At 32.0% G+C, this 21,762-nt stretch overlaps 1 protein-coding gene across 1 annotated transcript; it reads right to left on the reverse strand.

Annotated features, from left to right (window-relative positions):
• Nucleotides 1-8,429: 8,429 nt before the first annotated feature.
• LOC114195549 (polyadenylate-binding protein-interacting protein 5-like) lies at nt 8,430-11,033 on the reverse strand. The gene is made up of 3 exons (XM_028086056.2): nt 10,856-11,033; nt 9,729-10,192; nt 8,430-8,943 (listed from the first exon to the last, which is right to left on the reverse strand). Exons 2-3 carry the CDS (start codon nt 10,149-10,151, stop codon nt 8,782-8,784), a joined length of 585 nt encoding a protein of 194 aa, XP_027941857.1. The 5' UTR covers nt 10,152-10,192; nt 10,856-11,033; the 3' UTR covers nt 8,430-8,781.
• Nucleotides 11,034-21,762: the final 10,729 nt, after the last annotated feature.

Consider the following 21,762-nt stretch of genomic DNA (forward strand, 5'->3'; position numbering starts at 1 on the left):
CATTGCTTTTATCTTGTTATATCCTCAATTTAGTGTGTTTTGTTTTGTGTTTTAGTTGTTTTATGCTTGTTTTGCCTCTAATATCTCTTTTAATTGTGTTAAATAAGTTAACAGGAAAGATTTGTGGTGGAGGAAAACAAGCAAGAACTCAAGGGAGCATGATTCAACAAGAAAATATTGATTTTGAAGCAAATACCTACGTCGAACGCCACTAGAATCACGCCAATGCTTCAAATACAAAATGTTGTCAAATTGCCTAAGGTTGAGCACTGGAAAATTGGAGTTGAGCGCCACATGGCTGAGCGGTGGAAAGTGGGGCTTAACGCTATTCAATTCGTAAAACCTAGCGCTGAGTGCTGCTGAGACAAGGCTGAGCGGTGACATCGCTGACATGTCAAAAAATGGATTTTTAATCTTGTTTCTCGTGAGGGTTTGGTCCATTCCTCATTTTGCACGATAGAGAGGTTGCTAGGGGTGTTGGGAAGCTCTCCCACTCCTCCTTGGGTCTTCTCCTCCATTCATGGTGGTTTTTCACCCCTTTTGGGGTTGGAGAGGAAGATAGGTTGTGATTGGGAGATGGAGACACAAATGGGAGGCACACTTGAAGCATGAAGTGTCTGCCAAGAACCTTGGGAGAAGACTTGCATCTTCTCTTTGGTTTCCGTTTATTCCATATCTCTTCAATTTGTAAACCCTAGGTTCTCCACCATGGAGAGCTAAACCTATGTGTTGAGATTAGATGTAATAAATTGAATCATGTGCATTTTGTGATGTTAATCCATATGCTTTTTCATTTCTATGTTAGTACTAGTAATCTTGCCATTTAGCTTTATGATTCTGGATTCCAAGGCATTGACATCCTCTACCAAGGCCTCATAAGCACTAGCTATATCTCTACGTGTCACTCTCTTGGTACTTTCAAGTCCTCTAACCAAATGATCTTAATTATGAGTACAATAATTTAAACCATATGTTAAACCAGTTCTCGAAGGATGCCTTTGTGGAAACATGTTGCATTACTCAATATTGTTAGTTCTTGCAAGAAAATGTTTGTATAATCATATATATTTAGGACCTCACCACTCTTCTATGTGTTGCACTCAAATTCCCACTCATGTATCACACTTATAGGTTTTTTGTTGAATGTACTCTCTTGCCTTTTACCACTCAAATTCTCTTTTGCGTAGGGCAAAAAACTCCTGTAGCTTAAGCAATTGAAGATTCGTCACAAAGATTTTAATCTTTGATAAGAACCAGAGGCCTAAGCCAAGAACAAAGAGAATCCTCTCTTTAATGAAATCAAATTCAATACATGACTAAAAGTGTCCACATCAGTTTTTGGTACCTTTATTTATAGTCACATAAGTTTAAGAAAACTTGAGAACCCTACAAGAAGACCCAAGTCCAAAAGATAAAAACATAAACTAATTTATAAAAGAAAACCTAAAGTCCAAAAACATAAACTAATATTCCTAAAAACTATCCTTCAAATATGCTCCAAGTCATGATCTTCATATCCTTAAATTTCCAATTGCTTGTAGCATCAGGAGCCTCGAATAGATTTGATCTTCCAATCTCTTGCTCCTTGCCCTTGTCATAGGTCCTTTAAATTGTAAAGGTTCATCTTCAAGTTCTTCTTGTATGAAATCTTGGAATAGTCCTCTATCATTCCCTCCTTCTTAAAGAGAATTTGTCCTTAAATTTGTACCACTTGAAGTTTAGGAGATTGTCCTCTATCATACCTTCCTTCTTAAAAAGAATTTGTCCTCAAATTCGTCTCACTTGAAGATTCCTTATCATTTAGCCATCAACATTACAAATGATTCATTAATTGTAGTTACATCCCACATAAGTTAATAATGATCCCCCTTAAGCTAATAATGATCACACTACTTAATGGCTAATTGTAATTGAATTTGTGGCAACCAAAAGTCACTCAAAAGTCGTCCACATTCTTGGTATTGTAACATCTCATTCATGCAATTATTTCTATCAAAGTAAAATAAAATATACTAAAATTAATGCAGCCAAAAACATGCTTGTTAGTCGCTCCAAATTAGTAAGTGTTACTCATTTTTTTTTTAGTTGAAATTATGACAATTGGACTTTAGTAAAAACCATGTCACCTATTTTTTCTTCTACCTGGTTGGATTCACATCAGACACTAACTTCAAAATTTGGCGTATAACACTCCAAAATTAAGCAACTAAGCATATCACTCCATGTTGCTTAATTGTGCTAACTGCTCTTAGATTGTCATAGTGTGGTATGTGGAACACCTTAAACCTAAGATGAGATAACCATGGACCCTCAAGCATATAAAAGGCTACAATTACCTAAGGGTTGCTCACATGGATCAATAGGTGCATATGAATTTGACTACTCTATCTTCGTTTTTGAAATAAAGTTTATTCTCATCCTCATTCTTATACTTAATGATGTGAAATTTTTGTCCTGTCCTTATCCTTTCAGGAGGATGGTATTGTACTCATATCCAAATTAGTCCTTTCACTATTTCAAATAATAATTAAATAACTTTTTACAAAGAATAAACATCATAATAAAGAAAATGTATAATTACTCGTATAATATCCAGTTTGGGGCTAGTGTGTCAAATAGGTACCCAATTTTAAAAAAAGTGTCAATTGCGTCCCAAATTTTGAAAAAGTGCTTCAATTAGGTTCCTTTCAGATGGAGTTGACTAACGCCGTTAGTCAACATGTCACGTGTCAGTCTGTGGTTTTTTTAAATTTTTTTTTAAATTTTTTTAAATTTTTTGAAAAAAAATTAAAATACCATGTGTCAAGTCCCTGTGTGTGACACGTGACATTGTCAGTGCCAAATGGCATTGCAATGTCACGTGTCAGTGTCACTATCAGATGTCATTGTGTTAATTTCAATTTAGTCCCCATATATGTCTTTTTGTTTCAATTTAGTACCTAAGTATATGTATCTCATTCAATTTTTTCCCAATTTTTTTAATAATTAAATATTTTTACCTAAGTATAAATATTTTTACAAAATTAAGTACTAATATTTCTATTGTTTCTCTCAATTTCAGACCAAATTTATTATTTGTGTAAATGTTATACTAATATTTTTTATTAAAAATGACTTTTTAACATATTACTTTATTAATTACTTTTTTATTAAGTATTCATGTTTTGTTAATTTTTTTTTTCTAAAATAGAACAATATTGTCTCTTACTAATTTTAAACCAAAATTTCTATTGGTATGAATGTTATACTAATTTTTGTTTATTAAAAATGACTTAATAAAATAACTTTTACCACTAAATTTTAATATAAATATCAAATACTTAATTTTCGTAAAAATTTTATACTTAATTACTTTTAATTTTATAAAAAATGAATTTTAATTATTAAAAAATATTAGGTCAAAATTGAATCAAATACACATACTTAGGTACTAAATTAAAACAAAAAGATATATATGGGGACTAAATCAAAATACAATGGCATCTGATAGTGACACTGACACGTGGCATTGCAATGCCCCGTGGCACTGACAATGCCATGTGTCACACACAGGGGCTTGACACATGGCATTTTTATTTATTTTTTTCAAAAAAAAATAAAAAAAAAACACGTACTGACACGTGGCATGTTATTGAAGCACTTTTCAAAAGTTGGGATGCAATTGATACTTTTTTAAACCGGGTACCTATTGGACACATAGACCCATACTGGGTATTATACGAGTAATTATACCTAAAGAAAACATTATATGATCAAATCTTCAATTAAAAAATATTACACATTTTTTCTTCAAATGTAAAATTTCCAGAAAAGAATTATAAATATAAATATAAAATAACAATTGGATAAATATCAAATAATTATAAAAAACTATAAAAAATATCAAATGTGCATCTTAAATATAAGTTAGCAAAGTAAAGACAAAAAAGTTAATATAAGTTTTTTAAATTACATAATAAATTAAAGATATTTTAATAATCTAAAATAAGAACGAGATCATAACTAAGGTTGAGCAACGGTTAGATTGGACCTCATTTTCCAATCTAACCAATATAGTATAATCTGAAACTACCATTTTATAATTTATACCGACCGTTGGAATTAATCAAATCCAAAATTTTTCAAGTTACAAGTTAACGAGTGGGTAGCGAGTTATATATAATGAACAAAACGAATGAGAAAAAAAAATAAAGATATTATGGTTTGTAATCCAACAATTGGGATATTTTTTTGTTGTTATCGCACGTCCGAGCATACAGAGGTATAAGATATGTTTTGAAAAAGTTGAAGAAATTAAGACTGACATAGAAGATTTGGTGGAGAAGGTAAAAATATTCACCCAATATGATGTGCTCATCCAAAGGCAAAACCTTGTAACTGTGAGATTGAGAACAAGGATGAAAACATGAACATCATTCATAGTTTTCAAAAGATTAATTTAAAGTGAAAAGGTGAAAACAAAGATGAAATAGTGAGTTTTCAAAATTTCATGGAAAGTGAAAAGTTAAAGATGAAATAAAAGGAGGATATTACCTCATAAAAGGCAGAGGAGGAATTGTGGTTTGCATTTAGGATCTTGCTATCAATCTTTATATTTTCTTTTTATACATACAAAATAAATTTTTTCCACATTTGACCGCTGCTATCCATTCTAATTTACTTTATTCATTTAATTTGGTCTGTTATTCAATCCAAAATGACTGTTAACCTAATAAGTTTTCAAAATACTTTGGATTAGATCGGTTACAATTAGTTTAGTTGTCCTTAATCATAGCAATAATGATACGAGTATAGAACATACATATACCTAGGGCCGACAAAAATATTTGTGCTGCGAGTATCTATGAATAAAATCTGTGATAATTAGTTAGTACCTGCAAATATTTTTTATTTGCAGGTAGTAAATATTTTAATACCCACTTATAAATAGGTCGAGTGCGAGTATCATATCACTCGTACTCGCAAGTACCCATTACCCACAAATAAATAAAATTAAAATTTAATTTATATTTTATTAGATTAAATTTAATTAAAATTAAAATTAAAATTAAAATTATATTTAATTTAATTTAATTTTTATTTAATTTAATTTAATTTTTTTTATATAATTTAATTTAAATAATTTATAAAATACATATATATTTTAAATATTCACGGATATGCAGGTATTCACATGTACCCGCAGGTTTTATACAAATCTATAAATATTTCTTAAACAGATATCCGACAGATACCGGATGATTTTTTTTTTGTAGACCGTGTTGCGTGTAACGTCCCATTTAATAGACAATTCTATTAAAATAAAACATCGTACATATTATAATATCCAAGGGAACGAGACTTAGAGTATAAGGATTTCACAGCCATCCAAATATCCAATAAAGAAAACTAAGGCACACCATGATACCATTAATAAGACATAAAGATTCAACAAATGTCCAAAAGTTTGCTCATAAGCAAGGGATTACAAAATGATGAAAACACTTCCAACGTGAGTCCAACAATGAGCCCCACTCCAAGCCATACTAACTAAGCTGCAACATTTCCGTCGTCACTGCGATTACTAGGGTTTTCCATATCTGCTCACACCAAATGGATTGGTGATCATTGCAAAAAGGAAAAACCACACATAAGACAAACACAAGCAAACAGAAGGGTAAGCTAGAGTGAAAAGGTTTTCATCATACAACTAAGCATACAATTTAAAGGTTAAGCACACATAAATCAACTAAGCATGTGATAGCAACCCACAAGACTTTAAGACTCAATTATCCGGATACATATAATTAGTCAGATTCACTGGATGCTTGTACTTGTGGTGGCCTCTACTACTATACAGAGCCATTGCCAATGGGTTTCACCCAACCACGCACAAGGTTAGCCTTCAAACATCTAAGGCCATTATCCTGCCAAAGGCTAGGGCCTTCTGCCACTCTCACCACTTGAGTCAGTACGCTCTACGCGAGACTAACTGACTCTTTAGAGCTTTAGGATGCAATCCTTACTTTAATCCTTACTTAATTATATACTGAGGCACCACCACGAAACCTTACTAACAGGTTCATGGAATTACATCCTAACCATGAGGCACCACCATGAGATCTCATCAAGAGATTCATGGAATTACGTCCTAACCATGAGGCACCACCATGACATCTCACCAAGAGATTCATGAAATTACATCCTAACCATGAGGCACCACCATGAATCTTACCAAAAGATTCATGGAATTATGTCCTAACCATGGGGTACCATCATGAATCTTACCAAAAGATTCATGGAATTACGTCCTAATCCATACCATAGTCATGCTTCACCAACCAACCAGAGATTTATCATGCATACCAATCTCATGCTCATATTCAACCAACCATCCAATCATATTTCATACGCATAATCACACCAAGCTCATGCCAATATTAATCCAATCAGCCACAATCATGATTCATGCATTTACTCATACCAAGCTCATCAATTCACGTCCCATCGTGTCATATAGAATACATACCAGGCATCATACATAACCTTTTTAAAGTAACAAACCAACCAATCATTAGAAACATGCATTTATCGAATCAACATTGTCGATCTCACTCAGGCTAAGGAGCTCTCGCTCAGACGAGAGGAACCCATCGCTCAAGCTACTAACTCTCGCTTGGGCGAGACTGCAAACAGAGTGCATGTCGAGGTCTCGCTCAAGCTAGCCCATCTCGCTCAGGCAAGACTAATCTCGCTCAGGCGAGTGGCCTTCGCTTAGGCGAGCCCTCGAAACAGAGAGGGGGGTGAGCTGCTACTGTTCTCACTCAGGCGAGAGCTCCTCGCTTAAGCAAGAGATTTTGTTTTGAGCGACCAACCCACTCGCCTAGGCGGGTTCAGCAGAACTCTCCAGCTCTCACGCATGCCATACCAGATTCAAACAAGAAATATACACCATATAGTGGTCATACCATCACAGCAACAACTTAAACATGCAAGAACACAAGGACAGTCCAACAACAGGCAAAATAATCATAAATACATGAAACCCTAGCTTCCCTTACCTAGAAAATGCTAAAAAATTTGTGCCAACACTCGGAGAAGAGCACTACGGAACGTGACAGCTTGCGAAACTGGAAAAACAACCAAGGAGGATGAAACTGAGATTCCCAGCTGAGGTCACAGCAGAAACAGAGCTTCCAAACAGAATAGGATGCATAAAAAGAACAAGGGTCTAGAGTTCTACTTACCTGGAAGTAGAGTTCGATCACCCAATAGAGGAACTAGTTCAAACCCTAGCAGAGCTATGAAAAGAGAGAAGAGAGGCTGAGAAAGGGGTTGTTTGCAAAGTGAATGCAGAATGAAGGGAAACAAGTTGCTCTAAAAATCTTGGTTACCCTATGGGCTAGTTTTTAGACCCAACAGATAAGATCAGGCCCTTAAACATTAAGGACAAAAAAAGTAGACCTTACATTGCGAGTGGGCACTATCCTGACCTGTTACCATCCACATACATATCTATCTTTATCTCCTATTTAATATAAAAAATTAAATATTACTCATAAACTGTACATAATTACAATATGAGAATTTTATATCGTCGTTAAATTTATTTATTTGCCGAAAGAGTGTTACGACGTGAGTCTGAATCCCTCAATTTTCTTTCCACCTCCCTTCTTTCTGTATTTCTTTTATCCTGATTTCTTATCTGTTCTCCCTTAATTCATCTAATATAACTCTTATTAATCCTCGTAAACCTAAGTATTAAGAATTCACTGGTTGCTCGATGCTTAAGACAACTTTATTTTAAAATTAAGTATATTTTTCGTCTCTAGCCTATAATTGTACTTTGATTTCGGTCTCCAACGTTGTCTAAATTTTAATTCTTGTACAATTTCTAATTTTTAAATCTCAATATCTAATTAGATTAGTTTGGTGTGACCATAAATAAAAAGCAGCCATTTGACAGATTTATAATTACAAGCGTAGTGAGTGATAAGATTTATTCATATGTTTCAATCCAAGACCATCTATCGTTTTCCAATAATAATGCCATGTTCCCTTTTCCTACTTTAAAACATCTTTAACGCTTGTTCCGTTAGAATAAATATCAGGTGACGTACACGACAGTTTTTAAAACATGAAATGAATAGTCAGTATTTCGTTTTGCCACAATTATTAAAAATTAAAATACACGACCACGTAACTTTTCCAATGTTGTATTAACTTTTTTAAGCAAAAACGTGACTTGAAGAAAATCTTAATTTTTATTTATTATATACGTCACCCCTACCACCTGCACATTACTTTTGGAGGATAAATTGTTTTACATAAAAATTATATGATCTAAAAATTCATTTAAAACTAATTAATTTTTGTTTCATATATAATGTTTTTCATAAGAGTACGTAAAATTGAAATTATTTCAAAATTGGCATTCATAACCACTGAAGTGATGAAAGAAAGACAAAATATGTTGTATATATCTATAGCAGCAAAACCTTAAAGTTAGCTCACCATGGTACAATCCAGCAAGCAAGTCAACAAGACACTATGTTGTTTTTCTTTTACCTCTCTCACACCCTCCAATTCATGTAATTGAATGGGGTCCCAAATTACACAATTGCTCAAGCAACTCTCACCAAAAGAAAACATTTCAGACCATAATGACCAAAACAAGACAAAGCTGAGAACTATACAGAACCATTAAATCGATGATCGAAGATCTCCACCTAATGTAAAATATTTTTGATTTTTACACTTATTTTTATATCCAACAAAACCAATTATGAATGACAAACCAATTCATAAGACATCGCCTGATGCCATGTGACTAGACGAAGTGCTGGTTTCCTCTGCTACATTCTTCTGTTTTAAGGAAGTAGAATCAGCTGGTAATCCAGATTCTGAAACATCACCAATATCAAGTGTCTCTGGAAGAGTTCCAGAAGATTCATCTCCCTCTAACTGTAACACGAAAACAGAAAAGCCTCAAAATTGATTTTCAACTTAATGGGTTTCGAAAGTGATCCATTGGTACTTGATCTGAATACTAAAAGTATCTCCACCTAATGAATTGCCTTTACATAATTAAATTATGATAATTCTAAATTCATTATACCAGAAACTGTTAAACTAACATCAATTGGCACAGTAGATTTTAGACATGACAACATCCATATCTGCAAGTAATATATAACATTTCAGTAATCCTGCTCCCTAAAACAAAAACGGAACAAGAAAGCGGATGCGGGGCGGCGGCGACTTGAAATCAAAGCACAATGTATGAAACTCCTTAAATTATTTATACATTTGGGAAGAAAACAGAAGAAAAAGCAAAAACTCCAAAACTATCAAAAACACAGTTAACAGGAACACGTGGAAGTTAAAAAAAAAAAAAAAAAAAAAACTTGACAGAAATCTCATATCGCTTTAGGCTTCCACAACCATAAGATGGAAACGTTTTCTGCTATCCATTGTCATCTGGAGAGACAAACTTCAGGAAGAACACGAATGGAAACAGAAAGGGGAATCAATTTATTATTTCATCAACACTTTATTACACATTTAACCCAAATTTCCAGTCCATTATCACAACATATTACCAGATTCAACATTTGCATAGCATGATATTTGACTACTCTTATATAATGAGGACAGAAAAAAGTTGTCAATTAATAAATTGAAAGAATAAAAATGAGGCACTGGATAAATCATCTAAACCCGAAAAACGAACAACTTAAAAACTATACCTCAAGTTGACTGAGCATGTCAATAGCAGCATCCAAGTCTCCACTGTTTACATTATAGACATCTACAAGGGACTGATAAGATATGCCAGGAAATGTAATCCTAAGATATTCCAAATCCATATCCAGTTCTTCGGCTAGCAGCTGATTTTCTGCCACCTCTACCACATTCTGAGATGATGAAGTGTAAGAACTTGAGGCAGGCTGGCTTTTTGTCGGAAAAGCATCAGGTTTAAATAGCCTTTCTGAACTAGCAATGATGAGTTGCTGGTCATTTGTTGCATCCTGACGAGTCTGAAACCAAACACTCCCATCATAATTCTTGGAATCTTTTTCTGTAAAAGTAGTTCTACCGTCTGCCCCCCTTTTAGAGAGAGGAACATATGAGGCTGCAAATGGATTCAAAGACGATGATTGCGGCTTCATTGAGTTGAATCAGATGTCGATAAACTAGTCTTGATATGGATCTTCCTTTCCCCACACATACAAGAGAAAGAAACAGTCAACACAAAAATAAAGTCAATCAAAAGGTTAAGGCATCTAAAAAATACAAAAGAATCCAAACCTATCTACAAACGCAAAAATTAAAGAGAAAAGGAAAAAAAAGACACACAAATAGAGTGGAGTATGATTACACATAGAGTAGAGTATGATTGAACGAGCTGTAAACAGCAAACTACAGAGCCTAAAACACAAGATATCAACGGGGATTCGATCATTAAATTTTATTGTAACCCTTCTAATAAGTGCATGTGCAAGTAACTAGATTCAATAAAATATGTTTCGTCATTCCTTGATCACTCATACAGAAATTCAGGACATCAGATCAAGAATTTAATCAAGAAGATCAAGAGCAAGTAAAAACAAAAGAAAAGCTTTAAATTTCACTTTTCAGTGATCCCTTTCCAAACACGATCAGGCTAAACTAAAACTTCAATCAAATTTCGAAACAATTTTACAGTCATGAAATTTGCAGCAATACATCGATCTAAGGAAGTACAGATTGGAACCCAATAACACCAAACGACACTTTGATCATTTAACCTTTTCATCAGCAACAGATGGTAACTAATAAAATTGTGATTCGAATTGCACAAAAAGCAAAAGAAAATGAAAAAATGGGAACAAACCAGTAAGAAGGAAATGAAGAAACCCTAATTCCGGAGATCGCTGTGATTGGAAAGGAGAGAAAACTACAACGAAACGATTGAGACAGAGAAGTTCAACTTTTTTTCTCTTCGCACAATTTGCGATTTCGATAGAAATCGAAATCAATCACTATATTTATATAATAACTATAAAATATAAATAAATAATTTATTGCAAACGAATAAATTAAGAAAAGAAAACGCTGACAACTTTTTTTATAGCTTTGTTTATTTGCATTAATATTTATTGACTAAAATATTATTTTATTTCTATTAAAAATTAATGATATATATATATAAAAGAAATGTATCTATAAGTAGACTCTTTTATTTTTTTTATTTTCATTCTTTTAATTACTATTTTTAAATTTAAAAATTATTTATAATAAAAAATTATTTTTTAGTTTTATTATTTTATAACTATTTTTTTACTTTAAAAAGTTACTCATGCTAAAGAATTATTTACTTTTTTATTATTTTAATAATTATTTTTTCAAATTTAAATAATTACTCGTAATATTATTTCACTGATATTTTTTATAATACTTTTCATTAAAATAACTCAAATTTATTTTATTTACAGTGTAACTATATATCTATAACTATTTATATGTTTTGTTATTCCAAATTTTCTAATAAGGTTATATCACACATCATATTTAATTTTGACATTTAAGTTATTTTGATAATTTAAAGTCAATCAATCATTTGTCATCAGATGAAAATTTATTAAAATAATAACATACAATTCACAAAACATAAACAAAATATACATTTTATGAAAAACAAATCTAAATAAATATGTGAAAATAAAACATTTAACTACTTATATTGTTTTTTTAAAAATTAGCTAATTTATTATTACAATTATTTTCTTTACGAAAAATATGAAAAATTTTGAAGTGTATATGTTTATAGAAATGCAAGTATCAAAACCATGACAAATTAAAGAAAAAACAATTTTTAACAAAAAACTTAATAATTTTAAAATTTAAATAATGTATAGGTATTTAAAATATATGTATACTACTTTTAAAATATAAATAATTTATAAATAAATAACTATATATACCTTTTGTTTTTTCAATTTTATCTTTTTAATTACTAATTTTTAATTTTTAATAATTTATAGATATTTAAAAAAATGTGTATACGCCTATATTTATACTAGTATAATTATAATGAAAGGTTTCTTTTACTATATTCATTTTAAAGTAATATTTTATACCGTAAAATCACAAGAAATTATTCACAAAAAAATTATTAATAATTAAAGTTTGTAAAGAATTTTATATCAAGTTCTAATACTGAAAATGTAAAATAAAGATTTTAAATTAGGTTTAATTATGTCTTTGGTTTCCATTTTCATAACAAAATTTTAATTTGGTCCCTCTATTTTTGTTATCTCAATTTGGTCATTGCTTTAGGAAATTTGATCTTAATTTAGTTATTTCCGTTAATGATACAGTAACAGCGTTAAATGGGGTATCATGTGTTAGTTCCTGGATTTTTTAAATTTTTTTTATTTTTTATTTAGTTTTTTGAATTTTTTTTAAAAAATAAAAAATTTGCCATGTGTCAAGTTGTCGTCGTGTCACGTGGTAGTGACAAAGTGTTGTGGCAGTGATAATGCCATGTTTCCTCATCCTCAATTTGGTTCCTGTATTCTAATTTTTGTCTCAATTTAGTTTCTATTTTTGTAAAAATAGTGCAATTTCGTCCCTCTCCAAATTGAAACAAAAATTAATTTTTATATAAATGTTATACAAATATTTTTATTAAATTTGATATTTTTATTCAAATTGATATTTTTATTATATATTTTTAACACAGCTAAGTTTATTTAAATTTGCGTTTCACATTCAACTTTACTTAAAATTGTTTTCAAATTTTAAATTTATGTGTTTTCGATTCTTACATGAACTAGTTAAAATAATTTTTATAATTTTTATAATTGTTATTTTTACACCAATTCAAACCTTTGTGTACAAATTATTGAACTTTACACATTTTAAAATTATACAATTATTTAAAATATAAATTCAAATAAAAAAACAATATTAAAGTACGATGTAATAAAATAATTAATATAATTTATGAATTTTTTTTCTATTAACATTATTTTCTATTAACAACTTTAAAACAATATTAAATAAAGTTCAACTTAAAATATTAATTAAATAAACTTAACTTTGTTAAAAATATTTACTTGAAATATCAAATTTGATAGAAATATTTATGTACATTTATATAGAAATTAAATTTGATTTCAATTTGGAAAGGAATAAAGTTGCCCAACTTTTAAAAAAAATGGTGACTAAATTGAGACAAAAATTAAAATAAAGGAACCAAATTGAAAAAGTGGAAATGACACCTGACATATAAGTGATACATGTCATTGTCACTACCACGTGGCACAATAACAGCTTGACACATGACAAATTTTTTATTTTTTTTAAAAATTCAAAAAATTAAAATAAAATAAAAAAGTCAAAAAATTCAAGAACTGACACGTGACACTCCCTTTAAAGGTGTTACTGTATCACTAACGGAAGAGACAAAATTAAGACAAAAAAAAAATAAAGGGACCAAATTATATTTTGCTACGAAAATGAGAACCAAAAACATGATTATACCTTTAAATTACGTGTCCAAATTCTAAAATCTAAATCTATTAAAAATAAGTTTTAGTCTTATAATTACTCATGGTAAGTTTATCGTTTATTCTAGTGAATTTCAACAATTAAATAATATTGAACCATTTTTATAAATGATATAGGTTGAACTAGATCGAGTTTATATATTCTAGTGAATTGTGTTCACTTTTTAATTTTAAAAATAAATAAATATTTTTTTAAATTTTATTATCAAGATTTTTTTACTTATTTTGTAGATATTTTTTTATTAAAAATATTTATTTTAGCTTAAAGATAATTAATTTAAAATAAAAATTAAATAAATGAAATAGTTAAATCTAACAACTTAAAAGTTAAAAATGGTAAAATAATTGTTTTAATTTAAAAAAATGAGTATTTATTAAAAAATAAAATTGAGAATAGAAAAATGAAATATATATATATATATATATAAATGAGTATTTATTAAAAAAGTAAAATTGAAAATAGAAAAATGAACAAAATATATATATATATATATATATATATATATATTAATATTAGTGTACATTTTTATATTTTTAATTTTATTTTTTAATAAATAACTTTTTTTAAATTAAAAAATTATTTTTATCTTTGAGTTTCACATTATATCTAAGACATAAAATTATGATCTTTCTTGATTTTATTGATCATGTTAGTCTTCTTATAAGATAAAGACACTCACATGTTTGTGTCACCTTTTATTACACCATTCTTTGTTGTATTAAGATAACTTTCATTTTGATCCTTCATAGTTTGAAGTCGTTTTAATTAAAAATCTTCTCAATGTCAAAATTGGTAGTCATTTTTTAAGCCTTGCTCTTCTTGACTTTTATTTTTTCGGTTTAATTACTCGGATGATACCCACTTTGGGTGAAGTGTGTCAAATTGGTACACCGTCTTAAAAAAGTGTCAATTTGGTCTCCAAATAAGCTTAAGTGCATCAATCAAATCCATCCCGTTAGATTCTTAGAAACGGCGTTAAGATTGTGGTGATGTGGCAATGAAGAACAAATACGTGTCAATTACTAAAGAACATGTGTAAAAGAAAAATTGTACAGTGTTACGTGTACAATGTATTAAGGAATTGAATGTGTTTATTTTGCCCGTTAGCTTCTTCTTCTTTTTCTTTTTCTTCTCCTTTTCATTTCTGGTTCAGACCTGAAGAGGTGGTGTTCTCATTTCTGGTTTGGACCTGAAGAGGTGGTCTTCGATCAATTGTCCAATGTCTCGCAGTGAGGGTTGTGTGTATTCTTCATGAGGTTCACAAAAGCATAGTGTCTCCCCCTGCTGTTTCATATAGGGGTCTGGGTGGAACACCAATATGCTATTGTGGGGAGGTTGTTGTGTTGAGAGTGGTTAAAACAGTTACGAATTGTGAAAAGTAATTTTTGGGTTTCCCTAACTACAAGGTATGATTTATGGTGTTAATTTTTGGTTTCCATAATCCGCATTTATGGAAAGCAATTTGTGGGTTGCCCTAACAAATTTCTTCTTGTGTTTGTTTCATTTTCTGTAAACAATGAAGTGGTGGCAATTAAGAATCTAAAGAATGCAATTATTTCAAGTGGTTCAATGAAGATAATGGGGATGAAAGGGATGCTACCATAGGGTGACAAAGGAGAAAGATCTATACTTTGAAAAAATCCCTTATGGTGTATGAAAAATGGGTTAAATTTTTAACAGGGGTTATATGGTTTTTGGGTTTCATTAATGTAATATTAGTTTATAAGTTGTACAAAATTTGTTGACATCTTGTAAAAGTGGATGCAGTAGTGGTTTGGAAACTATGTATTTGGTTTATGTTTTTGTAATGTATTTTTATTATGGAATGAATTTAGAGTCTGTAACTTTTTTTTGAAGTAAATTTATGGAATAAATGAACATTTTAAGTAAATTTGGTAATGAAGTATTACATGGACCTGGTAACCAAAATATTTGGTACGCAATATAAGGTTGATAATAAACACATCATGATGTAGTAATATATTGGTTGATTCATTCAAGTCAATTTGTGCAGAATAAGACAACATCACATTAATCCAAAATGCATCTCAATATTGTTCTTCAAAACAAAAAAGTTGCTAATTAAAGTGGATACTCAATCGATGTTCAAAAGACATAAAAGGCTAACCAAAATGATCTCCTAAGCATTTAAATACATAACAAGCTTCTTCCAAAATATCCCACAATCCAACAGGATATGAAGTACAAAATGACATGATATAAAGTCTTCATGTATTCAATATTGGGCCACTCTTGTATGACAATTTCTCTCTATAGATGGATGTTAATTGACTGAGTTTGATGGGCTATAGTAGTCTGGCTTGTTTGTGTGGGAAGAGTTTGATTTTGTGGTTCATGTGGCATGGTTGACTGAGTCAAAGTAATCTAACTTGGCTTTGTAACTTGATTAGGCTAACTTTGCTCAAATGCTCCAGATGGGTGTTTTGGCTGACTTCCTTGAGGATCTTGACCTGTTGGGGTTCCTTGGTGTGTCTTAGACGAAGCAGGTTATTGTGGTGCAGGAGGAGCATGTGGGCAATTAGTTCTCTGTGTCCTACTTGTCTACATATCCCACATTTTTTACGTGTTCCACCTTGCCTCAGTTGAGTGTCGTCCTTCTTCAATTCCCATGACTTCAGTCTTTGTTTCTTTTTCGGTCTTCCTGGCAAGACCCTCTTAGTAGGAGGCAAAACATCACAGGCAAAAGTCATTTCCCATAGATGAAGACCATTGACAGGGTATATCAATGACAAATATGTCTCTTCATAAGTTGAGCTAAGAAACCAATGTGGAAGGAAGTCTTCAGCATTCAAATTTTAAAATCTGATTGCAGTGAATGCGTGACAACAGAGAATTGTTGTTATGGTCCACTTTCTGCAGCTGCATTCTTGTTTATCTATGTCAACCACAAATGTGTCTCCAATCATTGACCTATGGTTGACCTCAAACAATCTTTGCCCTGACCAACTATTATCAATGAAAGCACACAAAGTCAATTTATATTGTAACCCACATATATCCTTAGCAAAATAATTGTATTTATAAGTAAACCATATTTATAACAGTAGTATTACCTTGGAAGCCAATGTTTAGTATTTTCGGCCTCCTTTTCCATTCTTTTCTTAATTCTTGGGCAAATGGAACCTTAATATGTACTTATCTTCTTTCTATTGCTTGCCCATCTCTTCATAAGGTAAATCCGAATTTCTTCCATCATGGTTATGATTGGCTTGCTCCTTGCATCAAGTATTGTACTATTGAACCCCTCAGACATATTATTCACCAGGGTGTCCTTTTTTTGACTCTGTAATAGCAATTCCACTATTATAGTATAGTATTTTTAGCGAATAATACAAAAAAAAGAATAGAATAAAAAATTTGAAAAAATAATGAAATAGTTCCTTCATATTTATAGAGATAGGAGACAAAATTTACATGGATATAGTAAGTATTGCTTGGGCTGCTTTAATGGTAGTTTTTTCATTTTCCCTTTCCCTCGTAGTATGGGGAAGAAGTGGGCTATAGGGATACTAAAAATTGAGTTAAGGGATCCAAGTAACCTTGTTGATTTCTACCTGAATTTTTGAATTTCGAAACTATTGAATGAAAATATTTCATTTAAACTAATACTAATTAATTGAGTTCAAATAGAAAATCTATCTTGATTCTATTATATTTTAGTAGTGTAATGTATTCTATGTATCTTATAGGAATTGAAAATACTCTTTCAATCAAACAAATATTTTCATTATTCCCATATTCCTATTTTGAGAAAAACAACGGAATCAAAAAGAAGAAGAAATGGATTCCTATTCCAATCAAATTTTTCTTAAAATTTCTATTTCGATGAATGGGATTAAATCCCGAATTTTTTTTTTAGAAATTTAAGAGAAATAGAACATAATAAAGATTATGGAAGTAAATATTCTCGCATTTATTGCTACTGCACTGTTTATTCTAGTTCCTACTGCTTTTTTACTTATAATTTATGTAAAAACGGTAAGTAAAAGTGACTAATTTCACTGAAATATGATTTCTTCATTTTTATGAATGATTTAAAAAAATGATCGTACAATCAGCGTAATCCAGATAGTAGAAATCAATTTGATTTCTACTATCTGAGAATTGCGTCCAATTTTTTTTTTCAGATTCTTTTTACAAACAATTCCGGTATCTTAGGAAAAAAAGGGGGTAAAAAAACAGGAATGGTTATTACACGGTTCGCCATTTTCCATATATATATATATCTATATAACACATGCAGGTTTGGCTGTGAATCTTGACCTTGACCAAAATCTACTTTGCAAAACAAATTTAGCTTTAAAAACAAATCATAATGTACAGAAAAAATAAAGCAATTAGTAATACATGTCTTGGGGGATAATAATCAAGTGTTTGAAAGCGTCCACATTCAGTTGTTTGATTTCCCTCATTACTACCTCTCATGCTTGAGGATATGTGCAGTATGCTACTTTCTATAACAACAACTTTAGATTTTTCCCAGGAAATTTCTTCCTAAAATTTTAATAGATGTGTCTCACACAGAACCTTTGGTCCACACCTGGTAAGAATTCTTGCAATACTGGGAGCAGTCCGTGTGAAATGAGTGTAAACAAATTCATTACTATCAGCACAACAATGGAAGATGAATTCAAAACATGGGAAAAAGAAATCCAGAAAACTTACTTTTTGTTGGTCTGAAATAAATGTATAAGTGGAACACAGTTCAGGCTCACCAAGGTCTCCAATCATTAAATCCAGAAACCAACTCCATGTTTCCTTATTCTCAACTTTGACTACTACGTATGCCAAAGGAAGCATTTGGTCATTTCCATCCCTTCCCACAGTTGTTAACAATTCACCACAGTATTTGCCCTTTAGAAAACAACCATCTACACCAATGATAGGCCTACAAGACACAAAGCTATCTTTGCAAGCCTTGAGACAAACATAAAGTCGTTTGAATATTGGGTTTCCCTCATTCTCCTCAACATGAACTTTAACAGTTGAACCCGGATTAGACCTTAAAAATTCATGTGCATAATCATAAATTCGTTTATATTGTTCTTTAAATGATCCATCAATGTTTGTATATTCCATTGTCCTTGTCCTAAAGATCATAGACCTAGAAACACCAATGTTCCATTTCCTACCTATCTTGTTTTTCAAGTTAGTCAATTTAACATTTGGATTCTCTCTTAATGTCTTCTCCAACCTCCCACTTAACCATTTTAAAGTCATTAGCCGAACATTGAATTCCCTACTACAAGTGTGCTTGTTGATAATTTTCCTCAATTGCCAAGTACTTTGGGTAGCCTTATAACCACAATAGGCATACCACTTACATTTACCTTTTGCACCCAAACATTTAACACAAATTCTTCTTTTGTCATTTCTAAATACTTTCAGCTTCATACAAAATGCACCCTATAAGTTCTTATTGCCTCACTGAAGTGTTTCTTTTTTGTAAAGTAAGTCCCAACCTCCCAATTATAGTCCTCCATATTTTTGGGCTGAGAAAATATACTGAAGTCACCATATATGTCTCTGTTTTCCTCACTTGTATCACTGTCTAATTTTTAGACTCTCATTCAATATTAGATAACCCTCTTTGATCTACATGTTTAAGCTTGGGATTTTGGCCAAAAGAACCTCTCCCTCCAGCAACATCATCTTCTTTAATTCTAACTTCATATAGTTCATCATCCACTATATCATCGCCTCCAACAAGTACATCATAAAGATCATCTTCCACTTCATATCCTTCATTATCAGTAGAAAATTCCTCTTCAGATTTGTTCCAACTATTTATATCAAACTCATCATCACTATCACTATTTACCTATGCCTCATCCTCACTTCCACCCTATAAACCAACTTCATCCCCAACATCCTCTTCCACAGTGACCTCTACAACACCCTGACTCAATACACCAACATCTACATCACCTCCAATCCCAACCTCCACACCAACCTCTGGATCAGCTGCAATTCCACCCTCCACCCCAACCTCTTCAGCAAATGCAATCTCACCATTTACCCCCAATCTCTGCATTAGATGCAATCCCACAATCTTCCAAACAAACTTGTGCATCAACTCCAATCCTAACCTCCACATCAACCTCTAAATCAGCTGGAATTCCAACATCCATCCCAAACTCTATAACAGCTGCAATCCTACCACCTTTCACACTAACTTCTGCATCAGCTGCAACCTCATTACTACAATATTCCAACAAATGAACTATTTGAGGTTCAGACATCATGTGTACAACATAAATATGCACTTGGCCAATTCAGTATGCCAATATTCACCATATGACATGCACCTTTGTCATCATTGAGCAATTCCAACCTTCCTTCCAACACAGAACCTCCACCCACTGAATACCACATCTCCTTGACATTAACATATCCTATCTCCTTCAAAATTGATAATATTTCGAAGTAGCTTTACATGTCTGGGTCACATGACAAAGTATTGGTCTTACCCATGTATTTCAGTGATCCATCATTGATAAACTTCCCCCCATGGTGGAAGACAACTTCAAAATATGGATCTTCCATCTCTCTATAAATCCTTGTGAAGTATGAAAATGCCCAAACAATAATACCAAATTTACATTCAACACCACATACACACCGATAAATACTTTAAAATGGGGGACCATAACTAAAACACTGTCACTTTTGTAAGATCCGTAGAATTTAATTAATTAAATAAATAATTAATTAATAAATGCGGGTGGGAAGAGTATTTATGACATTAAATTCTGATTGGTATGACATGGAATAGTACTAGCTCAAGTGGTTGAGAGTACTTTGATTGTGTGAGAGAACTTGGGTTTAAGTCCTATGTATGCCAATTTTGGTTATTAATTGTTATTCTTTTACATATATGTTAATCATGTTGTGGAATAATATGATATTTGGATTATATTTGTTAGCATGAAACATGAATTGGCTTGATGGTCTGACATTGATTTGACATTTGCATAGTTATAGGTTCAAACCTTGGAGAACCCAAATTAAACACCTTTTTAGCTATTTTTTTTTTTTGCTTTGGCTTGAATTTCAAGGGTTAAAGAAAACCCTAGCTGAAGTAGCAACCGAGAGTGGCTGTAAAACAGACCATAAAGAGACAATGAATGGTCATTAACATTACATTATGTCTCATTTTCGTTTTGGTTAATTAAACTAGCATTTAGGCACCCTTAAAAGGCCAAGTTTAGGTTAGAAGAAAGGTTTTGAAAGGCTGTCATTGTGGTTAGAGCACAAAGAACGAGTTTGAGTGTGTATTATGAGAATTGAGTGCAGCAAAGAGTGAGTGGGGAGAGAAAGACAAAGGAAGCCATTGGTGATCAAGGGAGAGCTTGCAACAGTCAAAGCTAAGCTTAGGAAACCAGGTTAGGGGAGCTGGACTCTGATTTTTCTTATTCGTAATAATATTTACATGAGTAGTATGATAATTGAATGCATGCTTTCTGCTTAATTCTGCGTTTTTTTATTTCTGAAAATTTTCCAGAAACCGCCTGGAGGGCTACACATAGCCGCCAGGCGACTCATGCCAAATTTGGGTGTTTCTAGGTTCCCACAAGGAACCGCCTGGCGGTGAAGCCCTGTATCGCCAAGCGACGCAAACTTGTCCATTTCTGGGTTTCTATGATGAACTGCCTGGCGGGGATGAATTTTTGCCAGGCGGTACGGGTCTGTTTGGGCTGAATTATGATATTTTGTGGGGTCTAGGGTGATTTTGATGGAATGGGGAGTTAGTCCATTGTCAGGTGATGATGTGGATATTAAAACTTCATCGAGTTTCCAGGGATTGAGGGTAAAATTCGATGGAACAGTACAAAAATGGGTTAGGGTTGGAAAGTTTAGGGGTTGGACGTTGCGAGACAAATTGATGGCCAATTTCAGGTGAGAATTGGTAAGGATTGAGTGTGGGTCGTGCATTAGTTCAAAGGAAGGGGAATTAACGTGAGGATTGGATGGACATGGCAAGGAGAGGATCAGATTGGGAGACTGGGAAGAACTCAGGTTGGTGAAGTTCTGGACTGCCCAGAATTCATAGGCAGCCTGGCGGCACAGGACTGACCGCCAGGCACTATCGCAGGAACAATCCGGTTGCGTGCTTGCGGTAATTTTTTGTGGTTGTGGGATTTTGGAATGGGTTAGGTCCTTACAAAGTTATGCAGTAGGGTTAATAATTGATGAAAAGCTTTG

This window comes from Vigna unguiculata, chromosome 8, assembly GCF_037176805.1.
Source record: "Vigna unguiculata cultivar grain cowpea cultivar isolate G323 ecotype 2 chromosome 8, ASM3717680v1, whole genome shotgun sequence".
NCBI lineage: Eukaryota > Viridiplantae > Streptophyta > Magnoliopsida > Fabales > Fabaceae > Vigna > Vigna unguiculata.